We start from the raw sequence: 26039 nt of genomic DNA, 5'->3' as shown, positions 1-26039 counted from the left end.
TACCCCGAAGTAAGAGTTAATGGATGGAATTAATTGATGTTGGCGCTTTAATTTAAAGACAGAATTTCCTTCGTAATAATTTGAACCACAGAAAACATTTATCGGAAAAACTTTATTTTCCAGGTTAGATTCTTCAATGGTACAAGAGTTGGCGAGTGCATTTGATGGTGTGTTCTCGGGAATCATATTAACGGGAAGGATTGATGTTATGGAAAGAAAAAAAAAGGTGATTTGGTTACAGCAGTGATGGGGAGACTTTGACTGACTTAGAAATCTATTCGGTCGTTGAAGATTTTTAAATAAAAATATAGGAATTATATTGTAATTAGAAACAATGTATTAACTGCAAAATATAAGTATTAGAAATTCAATCACATATTCATGCATCAAATTACTGCTTTAAAAGCTTTAATACTTATAAAGTATATAAGAATTATAATGGTCTGCCATGGAGTTTTGGGCTCATAAAATGTTTGCCCATTCCCTGTGCTAAAAGAACTGAATTTTGAATTAAAAGTGAAATACTAATCAGTTTCGGAATAATGAATGCATGGATCTTTATTCTTTGCGATTATCTTTATACTAAGATTATTGAATAAAAAAAGCTTTGTTTAAGTTTTTATTGTATTAAGAATAGTGAGCGACCGTTCGCGAATTGCAATGATAACATTTTACAGTTTTTAGTTTGGATGAAATTCAGGATTATTTAATACTTAGCGATGGAGTCTCTGAAAGAATCTTGACATTTGAAGCATTGACCTAATAAGGAATAACGCAGTAATTATTTAGTAGTTATTATTAAACATCTAACCTTGGTAACAATGCAAAAGCCAATATTGCTTTAAGGAGAGTTAAATGTTACTATTTACTCTTCGATTTTTGAAGAAACTAGCCTAAATGGATTTAAGATTTATTTATATTTGTTGTTCTAAGATATCGCGTGTGTCGCAAGTAGTAGAGAGACCAAGGATAATGAGTAATCAAAAAATTAAATATGTTCGGAACGCTAAAATCCTTTAAAAAATTCGTATCTATTAGGTTAAGAATCCTCAGTCAGATCGCAATAAGTATTTCTGCTATATCAGATCGCAATAAATGAAAGTGTTCTGCAGCAATTCGCCTGATACTATTTATTCATTTATTTATTGTAGACTGCTTTTATTATCTAAGCAATTTCACAAAAATAAAAGAAGTAATGAAGAGTAACAGATTTCATTCTGTATCGAAAATGAATGTAATTACATCATCATGATAAAAAAGAATAAGGATAATACGAAAATAAAATGAAAAACTTAGTTAAGCAAATTCGAAATTGGATTGCAATCAGCAGTAAGCAAACACTGCATTTTTAATGAAATGAAATTACATCTGAATGTTAAGCAAAGGAACTGAATTTGATTTGATATATCTTTACTACTTTTCAAGGAATACAGATGACTAAAATTCGATTGAAGAAATTTAGATGAGATAGTATATCACAAATGTTGTAGAATCATTTATATGGAACAGTATGAATATAAGGTCCATAGAATTATACTATTTAATCAAATCTCTTAATGCCGAATATCCATCCCATAAGTTTTTTTCAAGTTGATGTTTATAAAAAGCATTTTTTTAAATTCAATCCTACTAATGATTAGAATACTTTAAGTGGCTAACCCCTTAATTGGTTCATTTTTCATATTATCTAATTAGATGACATCTATTTTGAGAATATTTTTTTATTGTTCCTATTCACATAAAAACCATCATATACCCGTGCCATTTTTGCATTCCAAGCTGCTTTTGCTTGTATCATAAAATTTATAAAGGGGAAAATTGTTTAAAAGTTCAAAAATATGGTAAATCGATGCACGCATACCAAATGGCCAAAATGGTAAAAAAGTTAAAGCACTCTCATATTTATCATTTTCATTCCTACTTGGTAATTCTATGTTTCATTAGAATTCTAACAAAATAATCAGTTCCTCCGATCGAAGTTCATTTCTTAATATGTAATTGATGTATCAGAAAGAGCATTCTTGCTTAATGAATTAAATTGATTCACAGCCAGTAATTAGTCTCAATTTTTTTAAATTATATTAAATTATTTTAATAGAACACTAAAAATAAACGGTTACACCATAAGCAGTATCCCTCGTAGTTTATTACAAATATTAATGCTTTTATTAAAAAATGTGCTGATGCTTATATTAGATTTATAACATTAATGCGCTCTTATATCAACTGAATTTATAACATTAATATAAGAAATTCAGAAAATGTAACTTTTATGTTATGTATAATTAATAAACATTATATGTAATTTTATTTTTTAAACTTACGTTGACCGTCTTGTGTCCACCTTGAAAATTACTTGTCATAATCTACACTAACTATAGGACTCTTTAATGATGGCACACGTATCCATTTATATGTTACATCACATATTAATAGAAATTTCTGTATTGACGTTATAAAATAGCTTGCATTCATTTCTAAATCCATATTGCATCTCGCATTTCTTACTACAATATTCGAAGCCTTCTTTCATCAAAGTTTTCCATCACTTCTTTGAGTTTCTCACTTCCTTGATATCTAAATTCACAGCTCGTTAATATAAACAGAATTGTATGATTTAGTCTACATAATGACATTAACTAATATATAGATCTACTAAATCTCAGTAGAATATATATTATTAACATTATTATGTAAGTTTATGCTGTGCATGACACTGTACTGTGGACGATACTATTAATTAATATTGTAGGACTAAAACCCACTTTAAGGTACAAATACTTTAACTATAAATATGTTGTGAAAATGTGTTCCTTCATATAAATTTGTTTTAAGGTATTTTTCTGTCATTTTTTATGTAAACCGTCACACAAGGGTAAGAAAGTTTTTAGCATTCATCAAGTATCAGTTTTTTTATTTAGAACTATAAAACAAGCTGCATGCCTCTAATATAAGGATTTACTTTTTGGTTCAAACATAATTAATTGTCAGCAGAATATAACAAGAATCCATAACCAACTCACTTCCTGTTTTTAACACATATCTTTGATGATGAGGGAGGACATGTGATACATTTTTAATAAATTTTATTTCTTTTTTATATTTTAAATAGTTTGTTTACATAAAATTTCCATATCTTGTCTTCTCAGAGGGATATTGTAACATGAAAATAGTGATATTTCAGATTTTCGAACATTTATGTCGTTATACGGATGCATAATGAGATCAAAGCAACTCACCATTCTTTTTATCTCCTCCTGCGTCCGACAGGGGTCTTGTACGAACAGTTTCGTAGCATCTCCAATAAGCACGTATCTGTTGTACGAGGATCTTTGAAGTGTCTACATCTTCGTTGTCATTGGCTGCCGTTCCCTCTGGAATACCAATGTGAAGTTTCGCCTGCGAAATTTCAAATGATATCGTCAATATATGAAGAATAAATGTCAGATTTATTGTATTTTCACAACGCGGAATGATTTAAACCACCGACTGTTTAAATTTTCATTTCATCCACATACTAAAAAAAAAAAAAGTTTCAATAACTGTTTGATAAGTACAGGGTGATTAAGAAGTCTGGAACAATATTAAAAGTCATAATAAGAAAAAAACCAGAAAAATATTGAATTTGTACCGAAAAAATGGAAATGAATAAAGAATTTTTCTCTCTACTAAATGTAGTAATTGCATGAGCTAAATTTTTTATCATCAGATAATTTGCAATTGCTGAAGAGATGCTTTCCATGAGCTTCAGTGTTTAAATTTTCATTTAGTACACAAATCGCATGCTTGAAACCATATTTTTTCATTAAGCGTTATGTCAATAATCGGTGCCTGATACTGAACTTTCCGTTTACACCTCGTGCGGCATCGATGAATAATGTATGCAATCTAATGGCAAATTTACAAAGATCTCTGATTATTATCATATCAAAAAATAGTATATAGTGGGCTAGATGAGAATCACAAGCTTGGTTACGCAGACCTACAATTAACGCATACGGAATAAATTGAACTGACCAGATAGCGGCCATAGCATTGGCGAGAACTAAGGTTAAGTCCTAAGTGCTAGCCTTCCAGTTGGAAGCACCGGTATTAGGTAGCCAACCCACCATCATTTCTGGATCCACCTGGATTGGGAGACCACCATGCGGAAAGTTTCATATTCTCTTATCTAAGGTGCTCCCCAGTGGAAAGAGCTACATGAGAAGGACACCCAAATATGCTCGCCTCATGAAGAGGTAAGCACGTTTTCCAATACCCTGACATAATAGCAGCAGCAGAATTATCACTTTGTAATATTAGAAGTGTACTTTTGTCAACAAAAAGCTGAACTCTTGGTTTGAGATTTTTATAAGTAAGCCATTTTCCCAATTATTGTCTTATCCATTGTACTTCCAAACGTGTTTAGTTCATCTATATTAAAATAAAGTTTTAAAGCAACGCTAAAGCTATTTTGGGACGGACCTCGTAACTTGGAAGCACGATCAGATGACGAAGACCACACTTGAGCTGCTACCATCCACTCCAAACTTCCACACCACACCAGCGGAAAGACGCCCCGAAGGATTTTACGTGCACCAGACCTACTTTGATTCTGATGTCGAGCCTTAGCATCTGGCCACCGTGGTCCCTTTCTCAACGGCAGCACTTCAAATATGATTAGAAGCTTCGGGTATGGTGGTTAGTTTTCTCTTTCCAGTTTTATATCTTCTATGGAGTCTAGCTATCACAACTTCCATAGCATGACGAGCGTTCTATGAAGGGATTTTATAGTGGTCGGTGGTGGCCGTTGAGACTTAATTATAATTCCCGCCTCCGAACAATTGCAATTACAACCAATCAATTACCCGGATCCTTCTGCGAGATAAAGGTAATTTCTTCATTACTATCGTGTCTGACGAGTTCTCAAATAATTTCAAACCCATCTGGTAATTTCACTTGTAAAATATGATAATCGTAAATTCTAATTTTATAATAAATGATAACCATTATCACAGCAAACCTATATAAGCGAACGAATCATTCTAACTTCAGTCATTTGTGAGTTATTTATTTTTAAAGTCACTCTAAGCTTTCAAATTATCCTGTTCATAATTTTACACTACATACTAAGCACTAATGAAAACTTCAGGATTATATTGTACCACAATCATTGCTTTAATAATTGAGGAACACGAAAGACAGGACAAGTTTGAACAATTAGTTCGAAACTCGTATCACCCAAATCCTATATTTAAACAGCATGAGTATATGACAGATTAAACTAGATTACACAAATCTATTAACTATCCAATGTTTAGATTATTTTATGGTTAAAGGATTGGATGTATTCAAGAGATCTCGATGTGTAATTAACATTCTGAAATAAAATGTAAGTAATTGTAAAGATTAAAAATGTTGACGAGTTACATTTGCAAAAAATAGATTACAAAAAAAGAAAATAGATTTCAATAAAGCATTGTACTAATTTTCAAGTTTTAAAAATATATTACAACTGGGTAACTAATGTTGACACTTACTGCAGAAGTTATAATTTTCAAAAATAAATTAGTTTTTTTGCATTAATTATAATGAAATTTTTTTTTAATGATTTGTTTGTTAACAGAAAATTTGTTAAACAGAAAATGTTCAGTTGTTCAATTATGGAATTTATTAATCATTTTTTTTTCCATTTTCAATAAACATACATTTTCTTCTAATTCTTGATTATAAAAAAAAGTATACTCAAAGTATAGAAGATTTAAGATTGTATAAGCCTACATTTACCTATAATTTTTGATTATAACTGAAAAATATACTTATGAAAAAAAACCTTTAATATTATAAATAAATTATTTCTTTATTAACAATTTTAAATTAGTTTTCTAGCATTTGTATTATTTAAAAATGAAATGAAGTTTATATTTCCTAATCAAATTTTATTTTATTTCAGAAAACATGAAATTATTTTTTTACAATATCAAATGCTAGAAAATTTATTAAAAATAATATTCAATATGTTTCTGCAAGAAATAAATGGAAACCCTTACAGAGGATAGAAATATCTTCCCCTGAGTAACCTTTTTGCATTACTCTTCGATTTTTAAAATAAACAAATTGCATCAAATTTATTTGATATCGTATTTATTTTCCATCTTTATCTTCTACTTACGAAGCTTTTCAATAACTTTTTAGTTATTTCTGAAATTAATGAGTTTGTTGATAAATTAAGAAAAGAAATAAAAATTTGTAGAACTTGAGACAAGAAAGGATTTTTTAATGCACGATGGGATAGAACTGACGGAATAAGATTTGAAAAGAAATGCTCTCCAAACAAATACAGATGTTCCAGAATTCCATTAAAAATTTAGAGAATCCCTCATGATGAATATGAAACATTTTTTCATGAAAGTCATTTGTCTCAGAATAAAACCAGCTTCATCAAAATGTATAACCTTTTTATATGTTATAAAATAATTTTTGCTAGTAATGAGACAATAGATAGATTTTTCTGCAGGATAAGACACTGAGCTAGTGCATATGAAATACGATTAAAAAAACAAACATTTTCCAATTGTAAATCTTTCTTCTATTTTTCTCATTTTAATGAAAATTAATATTTATTCAGTTTTTCTGCTACCGTTTTTTGTAAATAGAAAATGTTAATTGTAAGCATAAAACTTTTTTTAGGTAGATTCCTGTAGGAAGGCTACCTATTTCAATGGTTCTGATGACAAGATTTCGGGGAAATCTCTTCAGTTCTTAATTAATCATGGTCCCTAGAACCCAAAACCACTCTTCGTCCAAAAGTTTGTATAAGAAAAACTGGGATATCAAATATTTTTAAAAAAAAAATATATGATTAATAACAATTTTGCAAAATTTCTGATATTGTGTATGTCGAAAATTAATACAATTTTGCCCATATTTTTATATTTCATTTTATACTTCTTTTATTAGAATGCATTCCTCTTTCGCAATTAAAAGTTTCTGTTCCAGGTCATTTTCACTTTAAGAAAACTTATAGCTAATCGGAATTTAAAGTAAAAATCACGCCTGAAAGTAAAAAAAAAAAAAAAAAAAAAAAAAGATTCGTCGATCTGAATCTTGAGGTTAAGAAAAAAATTCATGGCTGCCTTTCTTATATGACTTCTGCCTTCAAAAAATCAATGTGAAATAACTTTTTATTTATTTATTTATTTTACTTCGCACTTCTTTGTATGAGTAAAATCTATTATTGTTTTAGGAATTCACAAAATTCCTTGTAGGAAGTCTACCTATTGCAATGATTCTCATAACAAGACTACGGGTAAATTTCCGCAGTTTTTCACTGATCACCTTAGAACCCAAAACCACCCTTCGATCAAAAGTTTATATTAAATATATATTTTTATATATGCGTATAACACTTTGTCAATGTTATCTTTGAACAGGATAACTTAGCGTAATTTTGATTAGATTTTAAATAGCTTGAAATATGTTATCAAAAATGTATAAATCTCGGACGTAAATGGCGTATCTAGCTTGAAGAGGGTGGAAATGGTGGGAGATTTAATTTCTCTATAATTTTCTTAATATTGAAATTGGAAAAATAAATCTAATTAGCCAAATTAGTACCTTATTAAGAAAAACATTTTTTTTTTTAATTTAATGTTTTTCGGTATTTGTAATATCTTAGAAAGCGGCTGAAAATTGATTTTCACGCTCAAATTTTGATTGTTTCTAACATCAACAATTTATGTTGCCAGTTAGCAACTCAGATGTAAATGAATCTATCTGCCTTCGTCTTCCAGCTTGCGGAAAGGAATTTTTTTTTTATGTTGGAACATAATTTTTCAATGCTAATTTTGAGATTGATGCAAGTTTACATAAAATTTATACTCGCATACATTGAAAATATTTCACTAATAGGAAAAATCTGTTAATTTTTTTTATATACCAGAATTCATTTTTTATCTGTAAAATTAGATAAAAAATTATGTAAATTCATTATTTTATGACATTACCCTCGGGAAATAAAAAAACATATTCAAAAATGTTTTGAAACAAAAGTACAATACAATCTAACGACAAATAGTCAGTCAAATGTTTAAAGATACATAATATCCCTTGCCATTTCCAGACAAAATGTGCCTGTTTGCGAATTTCGCTTAAAAAGACATTGATGAGCGAGTAAATGATTAATGAACACAATTAAGTGTTGGATGGTATTAGTAATAATCTAGTGACGCAAAAGAAACATTTCATTGATGAATGAGTGCACAGGAATTCACTAGAATTACCTTATAATATATTGCTTCAAAGTTTATATGCAAACATTAAATATACTGGAATCTGTGGTTTTGCTGAAATAAAAGATACTTAAAAGCAAATTGATTTAAATTGAAATATACAGCTTATGTTCCATTCTGGAAGAGAATTCAGAGAAGAAAAGAAAAGAAAGAAAAAACTAATAGGTAAAAGCCCAATTCACAGAATTAAAAACAATCCAGCAGTATGTAAAAACATACAAGGAGTAAAAATAGATATTATCTTGGAATGGTGTTTAAATATTCGTACAATATTTAATTTTTAGCCGCAGTACAGAGCGTTGAAAAAAAGTGAGCCAGAATATGTTATTTTTACATTTTTGGAATATTATTTTTGTCAAAGACATCCAAAATAATGTTTTAAAATATTGCAAAATACATCATGATATAAAACAAAAATTAATGACAAATAGTTTAAATTTATATATTTTAAGCACTTTCTTACTGTAATAAAAATATAGTATTCAAAACAGGCATTATAAAACAAAATGATTCAAGTAAAACTGAATCATTAGATAATAGCTATAGTTATAAAACTGTTATACTTTCACATAGGAATGGCAAGTGTACTATTTATAATGAAATAATTTGCAGTGTCTCGATTGACAATAATTTAGTGATTATGTTTCAAAAACTATCGGATATATGAGTAAAAGTCAATTAGAATGTAGCTCCCTGTCATTAATTTAATCGGAAATAAATAACCCATGTGTCTGAGTAGTTTTACCGAAAGGGAAGACGAAATCTAACCTGTATCTATAACAAATGCACATACCTAATTCACAGTTTTGTTTTGAGTTTAGGATATCCATAAAAGTAGTGCATTATTTACTAATAAATTGCCGATGATGAACAATTTTATCGCAGTTACTTTCCCAATTTCCATTCGTTTTTAAAATAGGTTCCTCAATTTCATTTTTTTTTTGTCAGCGGGGGAGTTGCCAGAGATCTCATTTTGTAACTCATATTTATTCCTGGATGTAGATACCATTTTTATAACTCTAGCTACATTCATTAATAAATAAAATAAATGTATAACTTAGACATTTTGTATTTTACACATTTCCATTCTGAAATGTATTTGAAAACGCAGCTAGAGATTACTTCAATTATAATTGGAAATGAAATATCTCAAAATATAAGGATAAATATAGAAATATTATATAAAAGAAACAAGGACTCTTCTAGTCAAATCAATTTGATGACAGTGAGATAGGTTTTAAATAATGGCAATAAAGTGAAAGATCAGTATCATATTTATTTCCCATTTGTGTGAGAAAAAAAAAAGAATTTATAATCAACAAAAGATATGAAGGCAATAAAATAGCAATCTAAACACATTCATTGAATTCAAATTATTTTAAACTTTTTCTATAAATAGATAATGCATCAAATCTAATTTAAAACGAATAGCATGTGGTGGCAAAAGCGATGATCATAAGAAATTAATGATTTACGAATTGTTTTGGACTGAAATGAGTTCTAGATAGGCGAAACAGCGATGTTTAATCTTTAACATGATTCATGAGATATGGATCATTCATAAAATGAAGTAGCTCAATTGATTGCTTTATGTATTCACCAAGAAACATTTAGTACCCTCACTCTTAACAATTTTAATATTTCTTTATTCACATCTTGTTTCTAGTTGTCATGCGGAAATAATTTTAGATTATAAAAATGCAAAAATCTGGATTACCGAAATATAAATAATTGATTTTTAGAGAAATGGAATTTATATATATTTGCCATTCAGTTTATTATCTTAAATTTAATTTAAAAAAAATTAATGTCATATATCTCCAATAGCCAACATAAAGGATTTTATATGGTAAAGTAATACAATAATAACATGCAATTTGTATGAATACAGTGACTAATAAGTAAATAGAAAAAGTGGTAATAGGTATAAAACACTGTATATGTATGCATTAAAGGTAAGTTGTAATAATGAGTTAGATTTCACTGCAACATCACCAATAAATTTTCATCATTACAGTCTCTTGATTTTATTGAAAGGAATTCATAGATTGACTTGGTTTCGGTAACAAATTATAGAAATATTTATTCAAAATTAATTAGTCATTAATTTTTATACAAAAGTGCTTTAAAAGATAAGGTTTAAATGTTAGATCTTTATGAAAGAGAATAAAATTGAACTGTGTTCATTAAAATATATGACTTGATAATTTATACATTTTTGAAGCCTCTTGTACATTTTATTGAAAGGAATTCATAGATTTACTTGGTTTCGGTAACAAATTATTGAAATATTTATTCAAAATTATTTAGTCATTAATTTTTATATAAAAAGTGCTTAAAAGAATAAGGTTTAAGTGTTAGATCTTTATGAAAGAGAATAAAATTGAACTGTGTTCATTAAAATATATGACTTGATAATTTGTCCATTTTTGAAGCCCTTTGTGTACATTTCATTAGAATATGGAAATAAGAAACCTGTCAATTCTTTCCATCGTTAAAACCGATAACGAATAAAATTGAGCCATGCTTTATTAAAATATATAGTTTGATAATTTATCCATTTTTAAGGTCTTTTGTAAATTTTCTATGGATAGGGAAATAAGAAACCTATCATTTTTTTGTAACGTTAAAACTAGTCATTGAAAATTCAGTGAATTGTACATCTTTTTTATTAGTTAATTCAATTAAAAGTTATCAAGTAAAAAAATTAGTTAGTTTATCAAGAAACATTTCCTGCTTATAATATGTAACTTATTTTTTTCAGTTGCATTCAATTCTCTTCTACTGCAGTATTTAGATGCATCTTTTCCCCCACCCCCTTTATTTTTCACTTTTAATAACTAAAATGTGTCTAGCAAAAACATTTATCTTCAAATATTAGCAATTATTCGAGTGATAAATCTCTACATTGTGTCACTCAGATATTTTAATATTTATGTTTTTGGATGACCCGGGGTTTGATGCAATTTCTGATATCCAATTCAAATTTCAGAACTATCTTCTATCAAAATGTCAATGTTTTATGTGAATCTTTACCATAATTTTTTATGTTCAATGTATTATATTCATTTTGTTTATGTACATCATATACCAGTGATAGCTTAGCATCTTATTTTAGAAATCCGGTATATCTAAATTGGCTGTAACTTTTAAATTTGTTATAAGTGAGATGGCATATTGTAAGAATATGTTTAACATAGTTCCTCCCATTCTACATTTTGCTCTAAAGGGCTCTTCCTGATCTTGCACCACGGGATATTCTTCTGATCTTTTGATGGTCGTAAAGTCAATGAAATACATTAAAAGTGTAAATAAGTTGTCAGTATTCGATTTTAGGTATGCTTCATTATGATCTGATGATTTCCTTCTCAGGATGTAAGGGATATCTCTCAGATAGCCGAGTCGGTAAGTTTTAGGGATTAAGGTTATAGAGAAGAATTTCAGTGGAGGTATTACTCAGAAGTATTCATCCTGGATGCTTTTGAAAACTTATTATTCCGAAGGAATAAAACTTTCCTCTTTCATTTATAGTTGCCCTTATTGTCTTGTAGATTGTTATATTAAATATTTATTCCGAGATATATCATCAGCAATATATGAATTTAGTAATTGAAGTATGTTTTTGTAAGTGTAAATGTTTATACGTAAGGTAATCATTTGGAGGGGTGTTGGTAGAAATGGTTTTACTTCATGTAAATATCTTTGGAAAAACTAGTTAAAATGATATAGTTATAAGTAAGTGAAAACATAAAAAAACCTTTTATTGGATTTAAGATATTCATCAAATTAACCCTTTGCAATCGGATGGTGCCTCTCATTCACCAATCAAGACGGTGCATCATTTTGACGCTTGATTTATTTATTTTTCAATTTTGATTGTTAAAAACGCCTACAGAATGGTAAAATGTAGATTAATTTTTCAAAGAAATTCGATTTAAAAGAATTATGAATATTTATTTTTTTAACAGCAATAACAAAATCCTTGTATTAAGTGAATAATTATGCATCGAATTACTTTTCCTATTGTAAAGGGTTAGAATAGTTACTTAGAATGTCAGAATGTATTTTGGAGGAAGATCTTTCAAACAACGCGATTATTTTGAAAGAGATATTAACGAACTCCTGCTGTACACAATTCAACTAATATATAGACTCAGTAGTCTTAGAAATCTTTCATTTAATTCAGAAAATAATCAGAATAAAGAACATTTCATTAACTGATGGATTTCAAATGAAAGAGAAAAAAAATTAAAAAATTACCTGTATAAAGGCGCAGCAGCAGAGCAGTAGGATAACAACCTGGCACAGCCAGCAATACGTCATTGCTTTATTGTTGTAGTTGCATTAAATAGTTTTTATTTTCTCTTTTGAAGACAGGCAATAATCTGGATTGAAACTCAAATGTCAATTCCTAGTTCTGAGTTAGTATTTACTCTTGAAATTCTTCGCTTCAAAAGTACTTGCTCATTCACTTCCGTTTCAAAGCATTTTCACCAAAACAAACACTGAAAAGAGATTAAAAAATAGTGATCAAACCTTAGAATGTTTTATTCGTCTTTAACATAAAGCTAATCACGAGATTGAAACGAATACTTTTCAAAGCAAAAACAAACAAACAAAAAATCAGATTTTTAACATTATGAAGAAAGAAAGATGAAACGAATGCTAAAATTTATATTTAAAAAGAGTAAATATACATAAAAAAGAATTTCGGTATCGCTACAAGAATTTATTGAATTCTTTTTTTTTTATTATTATTATCGTCCTTACGAGATGATCGTTTCCAATAAAATGTTTCGCCGTCAGAATTTAGTCCAAAATTTAAGTACACTGTCATTCGAATAAAAACGTATAATGATCACACATACATGTTTGTAAGTACACAATTATTTTGCGATGAAACCGTTGTAAAGTTAAAAACATTTTTCGTAACTATTTTCAAACAAAATAAAACGACTGTGGATACACAAACGTTTGCTAAAATGAACTAAATCAAATAACAATAGACAGCGTTGATAATGAAAAAAAAATCTTAAAAGATATGTTCAAAACGCCACTATTATTTAGTACTCATTCAGACTTTTATATGGAATTTTTATAGTATTAGAAATAAAACCACTGTTTGGGATGCTTTGATCTAAAAAATATTTCACATTATTTAGACTTTAAATTTTATATATTTATTTGTCAGTTAATATTGATTATTCATTGCGACAAAAAAATGTGCATTAAAAAATCTTCTTTACTTGCCTTTGGTAAAAGTGAGTTGTTAGAACTTTATAGATTAGTTATAGAATTGTATTTCATATTTATTTATTTTCATGTTATTAATTTTATCTCATGTTTGCACTTTTACTGTCATACCATTTATTAAATTGTTATGCAAATATGATATTAGAGAAATTGAAAATTGTGTTCAAGTATATGGTTTTCAAATTTAACCAGATTACAGTTTGATATCAATTAAATACTCCTTCAATGCAATAATTCATTTAAAAATTATATTGCATTTGAGTTTTTAAAATTCTAATGCGAAAAATTCATATATTTTCAAAAAAAAAATAAAAAAAAATTGTGATTTGGTCCCTAATTGCATCAAGTCCCTTTGTGAACTTAGCATTAAAAAATACAGCATGTAAGTACATGTGTTTACTATCAATACGTACACACCAGAAAAGGCTGAATGAGAAAAATAATAATTCATTGACGCTATATTTCAAAGATTATTCATTATTTCTTCAGATATTTTCCGATAAAAAAAGAAACACATTACAAGATTCTTTTTAGTAAGTTTGCAAGCTACTTTTCGGAAATTGTTTTATTTGTTTTAATATTTCTTGAACCATGATAAGTATATTTAAAGTATGGTATGTTTGTTTTATATTACAGTAAGAGAATTCGAATCCATTCATAGTATTATTCGTTCAAAGTTTTCAAATGTATCCGGTGTATCCGGATGTATGAACGATTAATCCGGTCTATCAAGAAAGTACTCGTAAGTTCTTTTAATAATTTACATTCCAGATGTATAGTATCTACGTGATAGCGTAACATTTAGTTTACATTTTCTTTTTTTCTTACATCACAGTTAGAGAAAACAGCAATGCAGATATTTCTTAGTGGGCAGCGAATGTCTTAAACGGTCGCTGCAGAATTCGTACGGATATTGCATCATAGAAAATCATTCATTGTAGGAAATTCTCTTTGAAAGTTTCTTCATCCTTTTTACATCTCAGACCTCCTCATTACTGATTTTCATACATTTTTGCAACTTTATTGTATTTTTTGCAGTTATTTTAAGACCACATTGAGAAACAGTCTGTAATCTTGTTATCTCACAGGTAGCTTAATATGTCAGCAAGAAAATACAAACTTTGCGATATGATAAATGTCTCAACAAAGTAGCAATTATATTCCAAACATTATCTGTTGGTCCAAGATATTGTACGATACAAAATAGAGTTTTATTCCGTTTCATCTTATGTTCTTTGAGTTGACCAACAACATATCCTTTTAAGATATTTTAAATATTTCGAACAATTGTATTCCTGATCGTTTTAAAATTTTATATTCAAATTCTGAAGATCAGAAATAGTGCGGTTTCGTATAAAGTAAATATAAGCGAATCCGTATGAAAATATTCCAAATATAATATGCTTTTTATTTAGTTTTGAAAATAATCCCTTCCTTGGTTTGTTCATGCTTTTATTTATTTTGTACTCTGTAACAGATATTTGAATAAGAAAATTTACCCCCTTAAGATTAATTAGATAAAGCTATTGAATATCATTAAGAAAATGTAGTTGTTTGATTTTTTTTTTCATCCTTGCATGTGCTAAATATTTTTACTTGTGATATATCATTAGGGAATAACTAGTATAGTATAATCAGTATAAAAACAACTAGCTTATAGAAAGCTAGTTATTTTTATACTGATTATGTAACGATACAAATTAATGTTCACTAAAATTTATTTTAATGCACGTATTGGACTGTAGTAATAATCCCTTTAGGGACGAAATACTCGCTTACGAAATAAAAAAAAACCTTTACGCAAAGAGTTATTGAAAAAAATAAGCAATTAATCTAATATCGTATGCTATCCATTAATTTCCTATTATTATGTGCATAATAGATGCACTTACCTGGTACTCAAATGCATATAAACTTATTTGGAAATATTACTTATATATATTTTTAAAACATACGGCATAAAATCCACAGAGGCCAGAATGCATTTGATTTCATATTTCTACATATGTGTTATAATCTTTAAGGATCGAGAAAATATCTTGCTTTAGAAGATTGATACCTCTTGAAAGCTGCTCAGAGATAAAAATTCGATGATTTTTCAGGTTTACAACTTTCATTTGTATATGCGTCATTTATACAATGGTCTCTTTTGATTTTCTTTTTTGTTGAACTTCAAAATTCCATGTAATTAAGTCACAATTTGTTGTCTTTTTTTAAAAAAAAATAACATTCGTCCTTAAACGCTTTCCTCCAAAATATATCCATGCAAATACTTTGAATTAGATAATTTGCCTGTTTTAGAAAGAACAAGAAGGCGACTTCTGGATTGACCTTTTATTTTCGAACAACGTTTAGATGACGAATGCGACACCTATGTCTCTTCCCTGCCACACCAGCAACAGGAAGTCTCATCTCGCCTAATTTTAATCCTTTCATTGCTGTTTCGCCCCAACCGGCCATACAAATTCTTTCCTGGCAGGACGGTTTCTGTTTCAAACGAAAGTTTTAGAATGTAAAATGACCCATATCATAAAGGATTTCCTCGCATGACATCCTACAACCCTTGTTTCAAAAATAAGTTAGCTCGCCAATTTACAATTATGTGGTCTATTAGGCCGGGTCAGTAGAGAAAGAATTAAACGTTCACCAACCCAATACATGGGATGTTCATTAGATACGAACGCATTTCAAACATGAAACCCTACGCTTCCGACGCAGAATCTACAACATGCATACGGATTCATTGGAATTGTGATCGTTAATTAACATAAGTGGACTGATCTTCTTGTGACAAATCAAATGTAAAGTACATGATATTTATATTTCAATCAATGATTTACAGGAAAATAAAGGACAATTTGAATTTAGTGCTGTTTTATGTTTTTGAATTAGTATATTATGTTGTCCATCGTACTAGAGCAAATTTCAAATTACCAAATGTTGTAACATAATAAAGAATTTATACTATCTATAGTACTAAGAAATTGCAAAATTATGAATATTTAAAATGAAAAAAAAACGAATAATTGTAAATACTATGTACTTGTATGTATTGTATTTTTTTCACAAATGATACTTTTTTTTATTAGAATATTCATTTATTCTTGTGTGAACATTTTCATACATTAAAAGAAAATCAAATCTAACATTTACGGATGCATTTATTTTTAATGATTCAATTCTTCATTATTAAAAGATATGTTTTTTTAAAAAAAATCAGCAACGTAGAGCTTTAAACGCTTCAGCAACGCTTCAAACTTCCAAAAGCTTGTATTAATTTATGTTTGTAATATAAATAGAAGAAGCAGTTGAAATATCTCTTTTAGAAAGACGGTGCATTTAACCATACTTCAAATAAATATAGCATTATCAGAAAAATAAAATACAACAATGCATTTTTTGTGCTGCAATACGAATAGTTAAAAAAAAGAAAAGAATATTGAGGATATAACTGATTTTGAATGAAAGTACTGTAATTGGCTGAACCTAGGACACTAAATTAATGCTATAGATCTTTTTTCTATTTTTATTATTTTTTTGTCATTTTTTTAAAACGTTCTTATGGAAAATGATGGATCATTCTTTTCTCTTTCCCAATTCTTATTTTAATGCACCGTATCAATTCTTTTCTCTTAGTATTGTAGCCATTACTATTTAAGAATGAAAGATATATCTCAAGAAGATTTTAATGCATGAAGCATGAAATTCACTTCTTTCTCTTAATATAATCACTCGAAATATTTCAATTTGAAAAGGAATCGCAACGAAATTATTTTTAAATTTGATTAAAGTGCACTGGACGAGTATGCGCAATCTATTTCGAAGTCTAAAAATTCTGTACATTATATTTTGCTTATTTTTTTTTCAATTTATTTGGGCATTCGACATATCGGCAGTAGATTTAACTTTGTGTTGTTTATTCTTTAAGAATGCTTTTTAAGAATTAATTTTAAAAACTAATCTTTTGAGAATTACTTAAGACTTTTTTTTTTGAAATGCAAGAAAGATGCATTTTATATTACGAGATTTGATCACTTTAAATATATATTTTACATAAAACATTACGAAAATATACCACAGATTAGTAATCGATCGAAAATGCATCAATAATAATTTAATATTGCATTCTTGATGCATAATGATTAAGAATAAACATTTATATCTACTAAATCTAGCATTTGAGTAATAGAAAAACAATTATAAAATCATGATAAGCATGATTTCCTATATTCATTAAATAAATAATATTTGAATTTTATATTTCATTTCATTTAACTTGTAGTATGATTAAACTGCACTAGAAATTCATTGAATTAATACATGGTGGAACGATGTGGATTTCGGTATGCACCATTATATCAAAACAAAGGTTATATATGTATTGTAAAATGCATAATGATGCATAATGATTAAGAATAAACATTTATATCTACTAAATCTAGCATTTGAGTAATAGAAAAACAATTATAAAATCATGATAAGCATGATTTCCTATATTCATTAAATAAATAATATTTGAATTTTATATTTCATTTCATTTAACTTGTAGTATGATTAAACTGCACTAGAAATTCATTGAATTAATACATGGTGGAACGATGTGGATTTCGGTATGCACCATTATATCAAAACAAAGGTTATATATGTATTATAAAATGCATAATGATGCATAATGATTAAGAATAAACATTTATATCTACTAAATCTAGCATTTGAGTAATAGAAAAACAATTATAAAATCATGATAAGCATGATTTCCTATATTCATTAAATAAATAATATTTGAATTTTATATTTCATTTCATTTAACTTGTAGTATGATTAAACTGCACTAGAAATTCATTGAATTAATACATGGTGGAACGATGTGGATTTCGGTATGCACCATTATATCAAAACAAAGGTAATAAATGTATTGTAAAAGAAGTCAAAACGTTATTTAAAAATCATAGATGGTTTTAATTAGTATTAAAATACAACACAAAGTAAAAATTGGGCTCGTATTGAAATCATATACTATTCAAAATTAACTATTTCAGAAATCATGGAACTTTATTTCCCCACAAATGGAGGGTTAGTTATTATTCACCTGCTGAACTTCATTTAAAATATCTAAAATATAATCCGCTCAGTAGCAGAAATATGAAAAGAAAAAGGGTTTATTTTCCAGTTAGAAAATTCAAACCAATTCTGAATTAAATGGCTACTATTGGATTTTCTGATTTTGTTTTTATTAAAAAAGAGTCTTTCCGTATTCCAAGCCTATATGCATGAAAATATCTTGATTTTTGCAAAAATGACTTCCATACATTTCGAAAATTCTTAACTAGGTCCTCCGGAATCGAGCCTACACATTTCTTCAGAGAAGTTCATTACAATTGAAAAGATTATTATGGATTATTTATAAAATAAATACCAGATTAAAATTATATGAAACAAAAATTTTGAAGAGTCACAAAAGATGCATTTTTTAATTTTCTCTTTTTTTATTTTTAATCGAAACGTCTTCTGATCTACAGAGAGTAAAACAGTTTCCGTATAGAAGACAATAAAAATAAACTAGCATAATTTTTAATCTTTGCTTTTTATTTTTGCAAACTACTTATGAATGGTTAATAAACAATCTTTAAAAGGGAGTTTCATAGTAAATTTCTCTTTCTTACAAAACACAGCAAGTCTTTTTGCAATTTTTAAGATAAATAGCAAAGTGTCATTCAAAAATAGTTTCCGTACGCAATATGTAAATTCTTCCTGACGTGTTTTACAACTGACCCACGGTAAATATTCGAAGTTAGTCGATTTGTCAGAGTGAAGAACACAACATATTCGTCGTTTAATTCCAATTTATAGTTGATCGTCTTAAAATGGAAGTTCCGAATGCCATTCGAGAGTTATTGATTCGGTTGCGAAAAGATGCATTATCTATGAAAAAAAAATCAGTGAAATTACTAACAAACCAAAGTCTACAGTGCAGTATATTATTGAAAGATATTGTGAGCTGCAAACATCTGAGGATAGAGATCGATCCGGAAGAGCTCCGGAGTTAAATCACTTGCATAAAAGAAATATCAAGCATAAGGTGCAAGATAATCCACGGAGGAGCGCCCCTTATCTGGAAACTGATTTAATGGCTGATTAATACATTGAAGTCCCACCTCAATTGGTGAGAAATATCAATAAAAATGAAGCTTATCATGGAAGTGCTGCCCGTAAGATGCATGTTATAAGTCTGTGCAATAGTAAAAACCGCATCGAGTTTGGAAAGAAGAATATAAGCAAACCTCTATTTTTTTTCGGAATCTGTCCTTTTTAATGATGAATCAAAATTTAATATTCATGAGTCAGATCGTCGAGTCATGATCTTGAGGAAACCAAAGCAGCAGATGTTAATTAAGAATTTATGTAGAACTGTGAAGCATGGTGACGTCGAGATCATGGTGTAGGAGTGCTGCTGTTGTCGGAAATTTATGTTTTATAGAGGGAAATATGGATAGGTACATATATCTTGGCATTATAAAACAAAACGTTTTAACTTGTGCAGAAAAACTGTCTCTTGGAATTGACTTTACTTTTTAAGCAAGATAACGATCTTAAGCAGCCCTCCCATATTTTTCAAGAGTCGTTCCTCTTTTATGTTAAACAACAGCTTCATAGCCCTCCCCAGTCTTTCGATTTAAACCTTATAGAACATGTATGAGAAGAAATCAGTCGTGAACTAAAAAAAATATGACACAATGTACAAGGTTGAACTCAAAAGAGCCATTCAGGATATTTCGAGCAATATTTATACAGAAACAACAAGAAAACTTATGGTAAGCTATTCCACAACGCTTGAGAGAAGTAATAAATGCTAAAGGAGGGCCCACTGATTATGAAATATAAGTCAGTATGAAAAAGATCTTTCATGTACTATTTAAATACCGTACAGAAACTTTTTTGTTCCTCATTAGTGCCATTTTTGGGTTCTTCCATTTTAAGTATTTAATTTTTTCCATAGTTTTTCCTTTCTAGTATTCATAAATAATAAATTAAATTGCATTAAAACCCATTTTCAAATTTTCATTACATGAATGTATTTTGTGTTCAAAATTAAACTTTCATTAACAGTCATAGCTGCATACGGAAACTTTTTTTTATCCACTGTCTATTATTACATGCCAAAAGTTGGAAAACGTAAGATACTGGCTACACCATATAAAAATTAATTATATCAATTATGCAGCAACATAAAGTAGTTACAAAAAAAAAATTCTCATTTATTTAATGATTTATGCCCATTTTCATTTATTAATAAAAGAAAAATATTTACTAAAAATACATTTTTACAAAAATGATATAAAATGCTTGGACATAAATTTTAAAAGTAAGCTTCATTTATTTAAAAAAATGCCTTGAAATCCTAAATAATGTAAATATGACAAAATTGATTTTTTTAATATATTCGCCAGGGAGATTTACATATTCACAAGAGAAATATTTTTAACAAGACAAACTAAATACGTCTACGACAAGAAAATATTACTATATTCGAAAGCGCAAGCAGCAAAGAAAAAGCTAACGCGCTTTGTAAAAACCACATGACGAAATAATTTGTCACAAAATGTCTAAGCTCTTTAAAAAAAATTCTCACATCCGAGAGTTAGAGCTTTTCATTTTTTTTTTTCTTTTTCTTCTCTACCCTTTAACGCTGGCAAAAAAGGGGAATAAACTATTTTAGGTTGAACAGTATTTTCACAGTCAATTTCATTTTCATGTTCAAACACGTAATTCTAAGAAGAAAAAAAAAAAATTAGTGAGCAAACATTTTTAATGTTTTTGCTCTCTTCTTTTTAAAAGTCATTTTGGTATTTTATTTTGCTCTTCTTTACGAAGAGCTGGCTGCTGATATTTCTTTTTCTTTCAAGTGAATAGACATAAAATGAAATAACACTGTGAACTATTTTTTAATTTATGTTTAAACTCACGCTTCAGTAGATGTTAGCTCATGATGGCATATGTTTTTTATTCGATGCAGCAATATTACATGTTTTGCTGTATGCTTCTCACTGAATGAAATACATTAAAAAGGCGGGTTATAATTAAAGAGAAGTTTACTCGAATATTGTTTTTCCAATATTCGATTTTCAACTCACGGATGTTAGTTCTTTTACTAATCTTTTAACTAGTACATATTTTCAAAACACATAACACATAATTAAGCAAATGCCAATCCATTACTGAAATCGATAGTTAAAAATAAAATGCAATACCTTTAGATGTCTGGAAAGAGTTCTATAACAACGGATTTGGAAGAGGTTTTATAGACTCTAAAATAGTTATTTTATTAAAAATGCATTAAAATCACTTGGATGCAATCATGTATTTCTCTTTCTCTGTTAATTTATACATCTTCAACAGCGGTTTAAAAAATACACATTGTAAAATCTTAGATATAAGTATATAATAGTGATTTTTATTTTGTGTGATAGTTTTATTTTTCACACACAATAAAAAGTTGCATCTTCAAAAATGTGATTCATAAAACATGTATTAAAATTAACGATAGTTTATCCATTTCATTTTGACAAACCCAAAAGGACTAAACTATGGTTTGGTTTGGTTTGGTTTAGTTATATTAACGTCCCGTTTGAAGCAACACTAGGGCTATTTTGGGACGGACCTCGTAATTTTGAACCGCGGTCAGATGATAAGGACGACACCTGAGCTGGCACCCCCTCTCCACACCGCACCACACGGATTTAACGTGCAACAGACCCCCTTACACGACGGTTCATTGGTGGAATCGGGTCTCTACCCTGAAACCCTCCGGTTCAGAAGCCGAGACCTTACCATCAGGCCAAAGCGGCCCAAAGGACTAAACTATATAGCGAAACTAAGTACAATTCAAATTGCAAAAAAATATTGAAAAATTATTTACATTTGCTCAAGCATTCATTTTAACAGATATATTTTATATAAAATCTTAATTAAATGGTTTATAATAAAGAGACTGATGTTACATATATTTAGATAAGTAATAATATGCTACGTTCCATTTTCATTCAGTTCACCAAGAGATTATTTGTAAACATTATGGACAGGTCAATATTATAATAAAACTTATCAATATTATAAAAACACTTTATTTTCGAACGGGCCACGGATATAAAAACGCGAGTGGCTTCATTGGAATGTTAATCAATGAAGTAAATAAAAGAAAATGATATATCAACTATACAATTAAATGTACTAATTTAATAGAAAACAAATTCACAATAACATAAAAGCACAACAGCATAAATAACATCATTACAATTCGTAATTTTATAATAAATACAATATCTATAATAGAATATATAATATCAAATTAGAATTTTAATTAATTAAAAATTACATTGAATTGTATTTCTCCGAGATAACAAAAATTTTATTGCACAAAAATGAATTTCAAATCTCAAACAATTGTCTTTTTACTGTACCAATTTAATAGTCGTGATAGTCATACATGAATTTTGGATTTTTTTAGAACTATTTTTTTATTGCCTTCTTTTCATTAACGCCCTGAATTTCAAATTATTTTCCTAGTTTCATCAAATATTTAAACGCGTGACGTTCTTAAAGATATTGAAAAATTAAAGAAGGTTAGTTTTTAATATAAGTGCAGCTTACAAAACGAATAAAAAAGGTTACAAAACCGCGTTACACTGATAGACCTTTAAGTTTATGCTTCATGACATTATGCTTCATGCATAGATTGAACAAATCTAAGATTTAAAGTAAGTGTGATTTAATAATATCCTGAACTTAAAGTTATATCTAAATTATTTAAATCAAATATAACCGATATACTCGACAAATTATTTGGTTATCAAAAGGCAAATAGATAATATATTGAAAATGATTCGTTTGTATTTATCTCTGCGAATATTTTGGCAATTTGCAAGTCAGGCGTTTTATTTAAATCTACCTCATTTGAAATATATATACTTTAAAGGGGGGAGAATGTACAAATCGGAGGGACTTTATTCTAATTTTTTTAAATATAATTTTAATTACTTAAAAATTAAGAGAAATTGATGTTATCCCTAGATAACTTCCGAAAACAATACAGCGTAAAAACTAATTTCACATCATTTTAATTATAATAGAATTATTTTAATGATACCAATTTTTGACGCATTCTTTTATCTGCTTTTAAAAATTGATACACACTTCATACTTATTTTACAATTATTTATTTCATTGCTGAAGTCAAATAATTTTCATTGTTGCTACACTTTTCTCACCCTGGCATTTTTTCAATGTTAATTATCAAGATATGAAGATTCAATTTATTTTTCAGTTTTCGTATGTTGAGCAGGTTTTTACATACGACCTATTTTCAATAAAAATGTCGATCCCTTGTTGCGTTTACAATTAGATATGGCTTCAAAATCTATGAATGGTAATTTTTTTTTCAAAATATGCGCATTTTTAAACACTGCTGCTCTTTCCTGAGAAAGAATTGGATGAATTAAATTAGGCATATATTTAGCTCAATGAAGATAATTTTATTTACATTTTGTACCTTTTGAATGAAGTTTTTTTTTTTTTTTTTTGAACGAATGTTTTTATCTTTTGAACGAAAATTTTTGTTCAAGAGGCCATTAAATCCAAATTTCCCAAACAAATTTAATTGAATTTTTTTGGTATTATTTATCCGAATGAATCAATTGGTCTCTATATTGGCAAGTATTGAATACATATTTCATTCAATCTTTTTAATGGATTATTTTCCTAGCTCAAGACAAACCGGAAGAGATTTAGAACATAGTTTGCCTCTCCAAAGAGAGCACCGCAACCACCAGCAGGGATAGGGCAAGGCCACATCTACAGCCCTTATTGAAGCCGATCTATTAATCTTCCCAAAAGCATTCATAAATCACAGAAACTGCGGCAGATATCTTATGATTCCGATACAATTCTTATTTACAACCGCTTTGTTTCATATAATAATCAATATTTACAATTCCTCAAGTCAACTACTCCTCGCTAGATGGCATTCTTGCAATTCCAGGGTTTATAATAAAAATGACAAGTAGCAGCACGCTTTATCTGCCATAAAAATTTGCAAACGACTTTCCGGATAATTTTTTTCAGAAGAAAAAAAAATACATCTTATAGAGGGACAAGATTCTTTATAACTTCATTATGAAGTAGATGAAAATAACTGACGAGTTGGAGGAGCAGTTATTTAATTATTTTCAAAGTTCCACATTTCACAAAACAAAACGAACACGAAAATACATGACACTCACTAGAATACAATCTAAAAATAGTCTCCCAGAAGAATCATGGAAAATATACCTTGATATTAATAAGGTAACGCCATCTGTTGTATGAAAAACGAATATAGTAGTATTATGTAACCACTACAATCTTATATTTGGTATTTCAGATTTATAATTAAAAAAAATCCTCTAATAAATAATTTTTCTTAAATTCACGCAATAAATGTGTATTAATGTATCCTTATAACTTCAAAATTTGATTTTAGTCTTATAATTTTTGAGACTTTCTGTAAATGTTCTTATACGACCATGTTATTTAAAATATCATAATAAATATCAAATATTATTTTTATTCGGTTTTCTACCAACTTGGCTATACAAAACAAATTATACTTTTTTACAAAATGCCAAAATATCCATAATAATACTAAAACACATGAACGAAGCTTCAAAGATTAAAATCAATATTTCAAAAAAAATGGTTTGTTAGTTATTTATTAACTAGTAAGTACGTGTTTTTTTAAAAATTTCATACTATTTGTTCGGTATTATACTTCACTTTTATATTGCTAGTATTTCTCTTTTATGCATTTTATAAAACAATAATTGCCTTGTTAACAATAACAATCGTTTTATAGGCTTCTGAAGCAGTGATCACTCATTTCACAGTTCCAATTAAATCCAAAAACATTTACACGAACTCAAATATTTATTCAAACTCCGTTATTTGTAATGAAAGTAAAAGCGGAAGACCTTGAGAGAACATCTAAATTTCAATCGATAGCTTAGAACGAAAATCTATTCAGGCTGACAAAAACAAATTCGAATGTGTTCTACCTTCTATATTCGTCTCTTCGATGACGTCATCAATAGATATACACATTAGAGTCCAGTCATGTTTGGTGTGATGTCATATTTCGCACGCAATAAAAGCTCATTCTGGTTGTTCACCTGGTCTTACGACTGATTGTACACTTCGGTACTTCGCAATCGTTTCTGAACTCACGCTTTTGAATACGACTGAAAGCAGGCCAATGTCGAAAAACAAGCAAATGAACCTTCATTTAACTGAGCTAGTAATTGTGTCTCATTTTCCATTATTTTTTGTAATTGGTGCTTACATATGTTTGCTTAAAACATCTTGGAGATTGTTTTTGTATGCAAATTGTTGCTGCATAAATTGGCTTTTCCTTATTTCTTGTTGTTACAATGAACTGATGCAATTCTATGTATAAATTAGAAGAAGATTATTCATTATCTTTACTTC

General features: G+C 28.4%; 1 protein-coding gene across 6 annotated transcripts in view; it reads right to left on the bottom strand.

Annotated features, from left to right (window-relative positions):
* Positions 1 to 26039, bottom strand: part of LOC129966072 (calcitonin gene-related peptide type 1 receptor-like) — a 461349-nt gene that overhangs the window by 116346 nt on the left and 318964 nt on the right. For all 6 annotated transcript variants that reach the window (XR_008784252.1, XM_056080437.1, XM_056080438.1 and 3 more), the window contains 2 exons: positions 12531 to 12775; positions 3240 to 3399 (listed from right to left, as the gene is read on the bottom strand). Coding sequence is in view for 5 of the 6 variants with exons in the window: in XM_056080437.1 (XP_055936412.1) it covers positions 3240 to 3399; positions 12531 to 12593 (223 nt within the window). In the remaining variant the exon portion in view is untranslated. The remainder of the gene's footprint in view (positions 1 to 3239; positions 3400 to 12530; positions 12776 to 26039) is intronic.

The sequence above is a fragment of the Argiope bruennichi genome, chromosome 4, assembly GCF_947563725.1.
Source record: "Argiope bruennichi chromosome 4, qqArgBrue1.1, whole genome shotgun sequence".
Taxonomy (NCBI): domain Eukaryota; kingdom Metazoa; phylum Arthropoda; class Arachnida; order Araneae; family Araneidae; genus Argiope; species Argiope bruennichi.
Note: the sequence above shows the minus strand (reverse complement) of the source record. Positions and strands in the feature narration are given on the sequence as shown.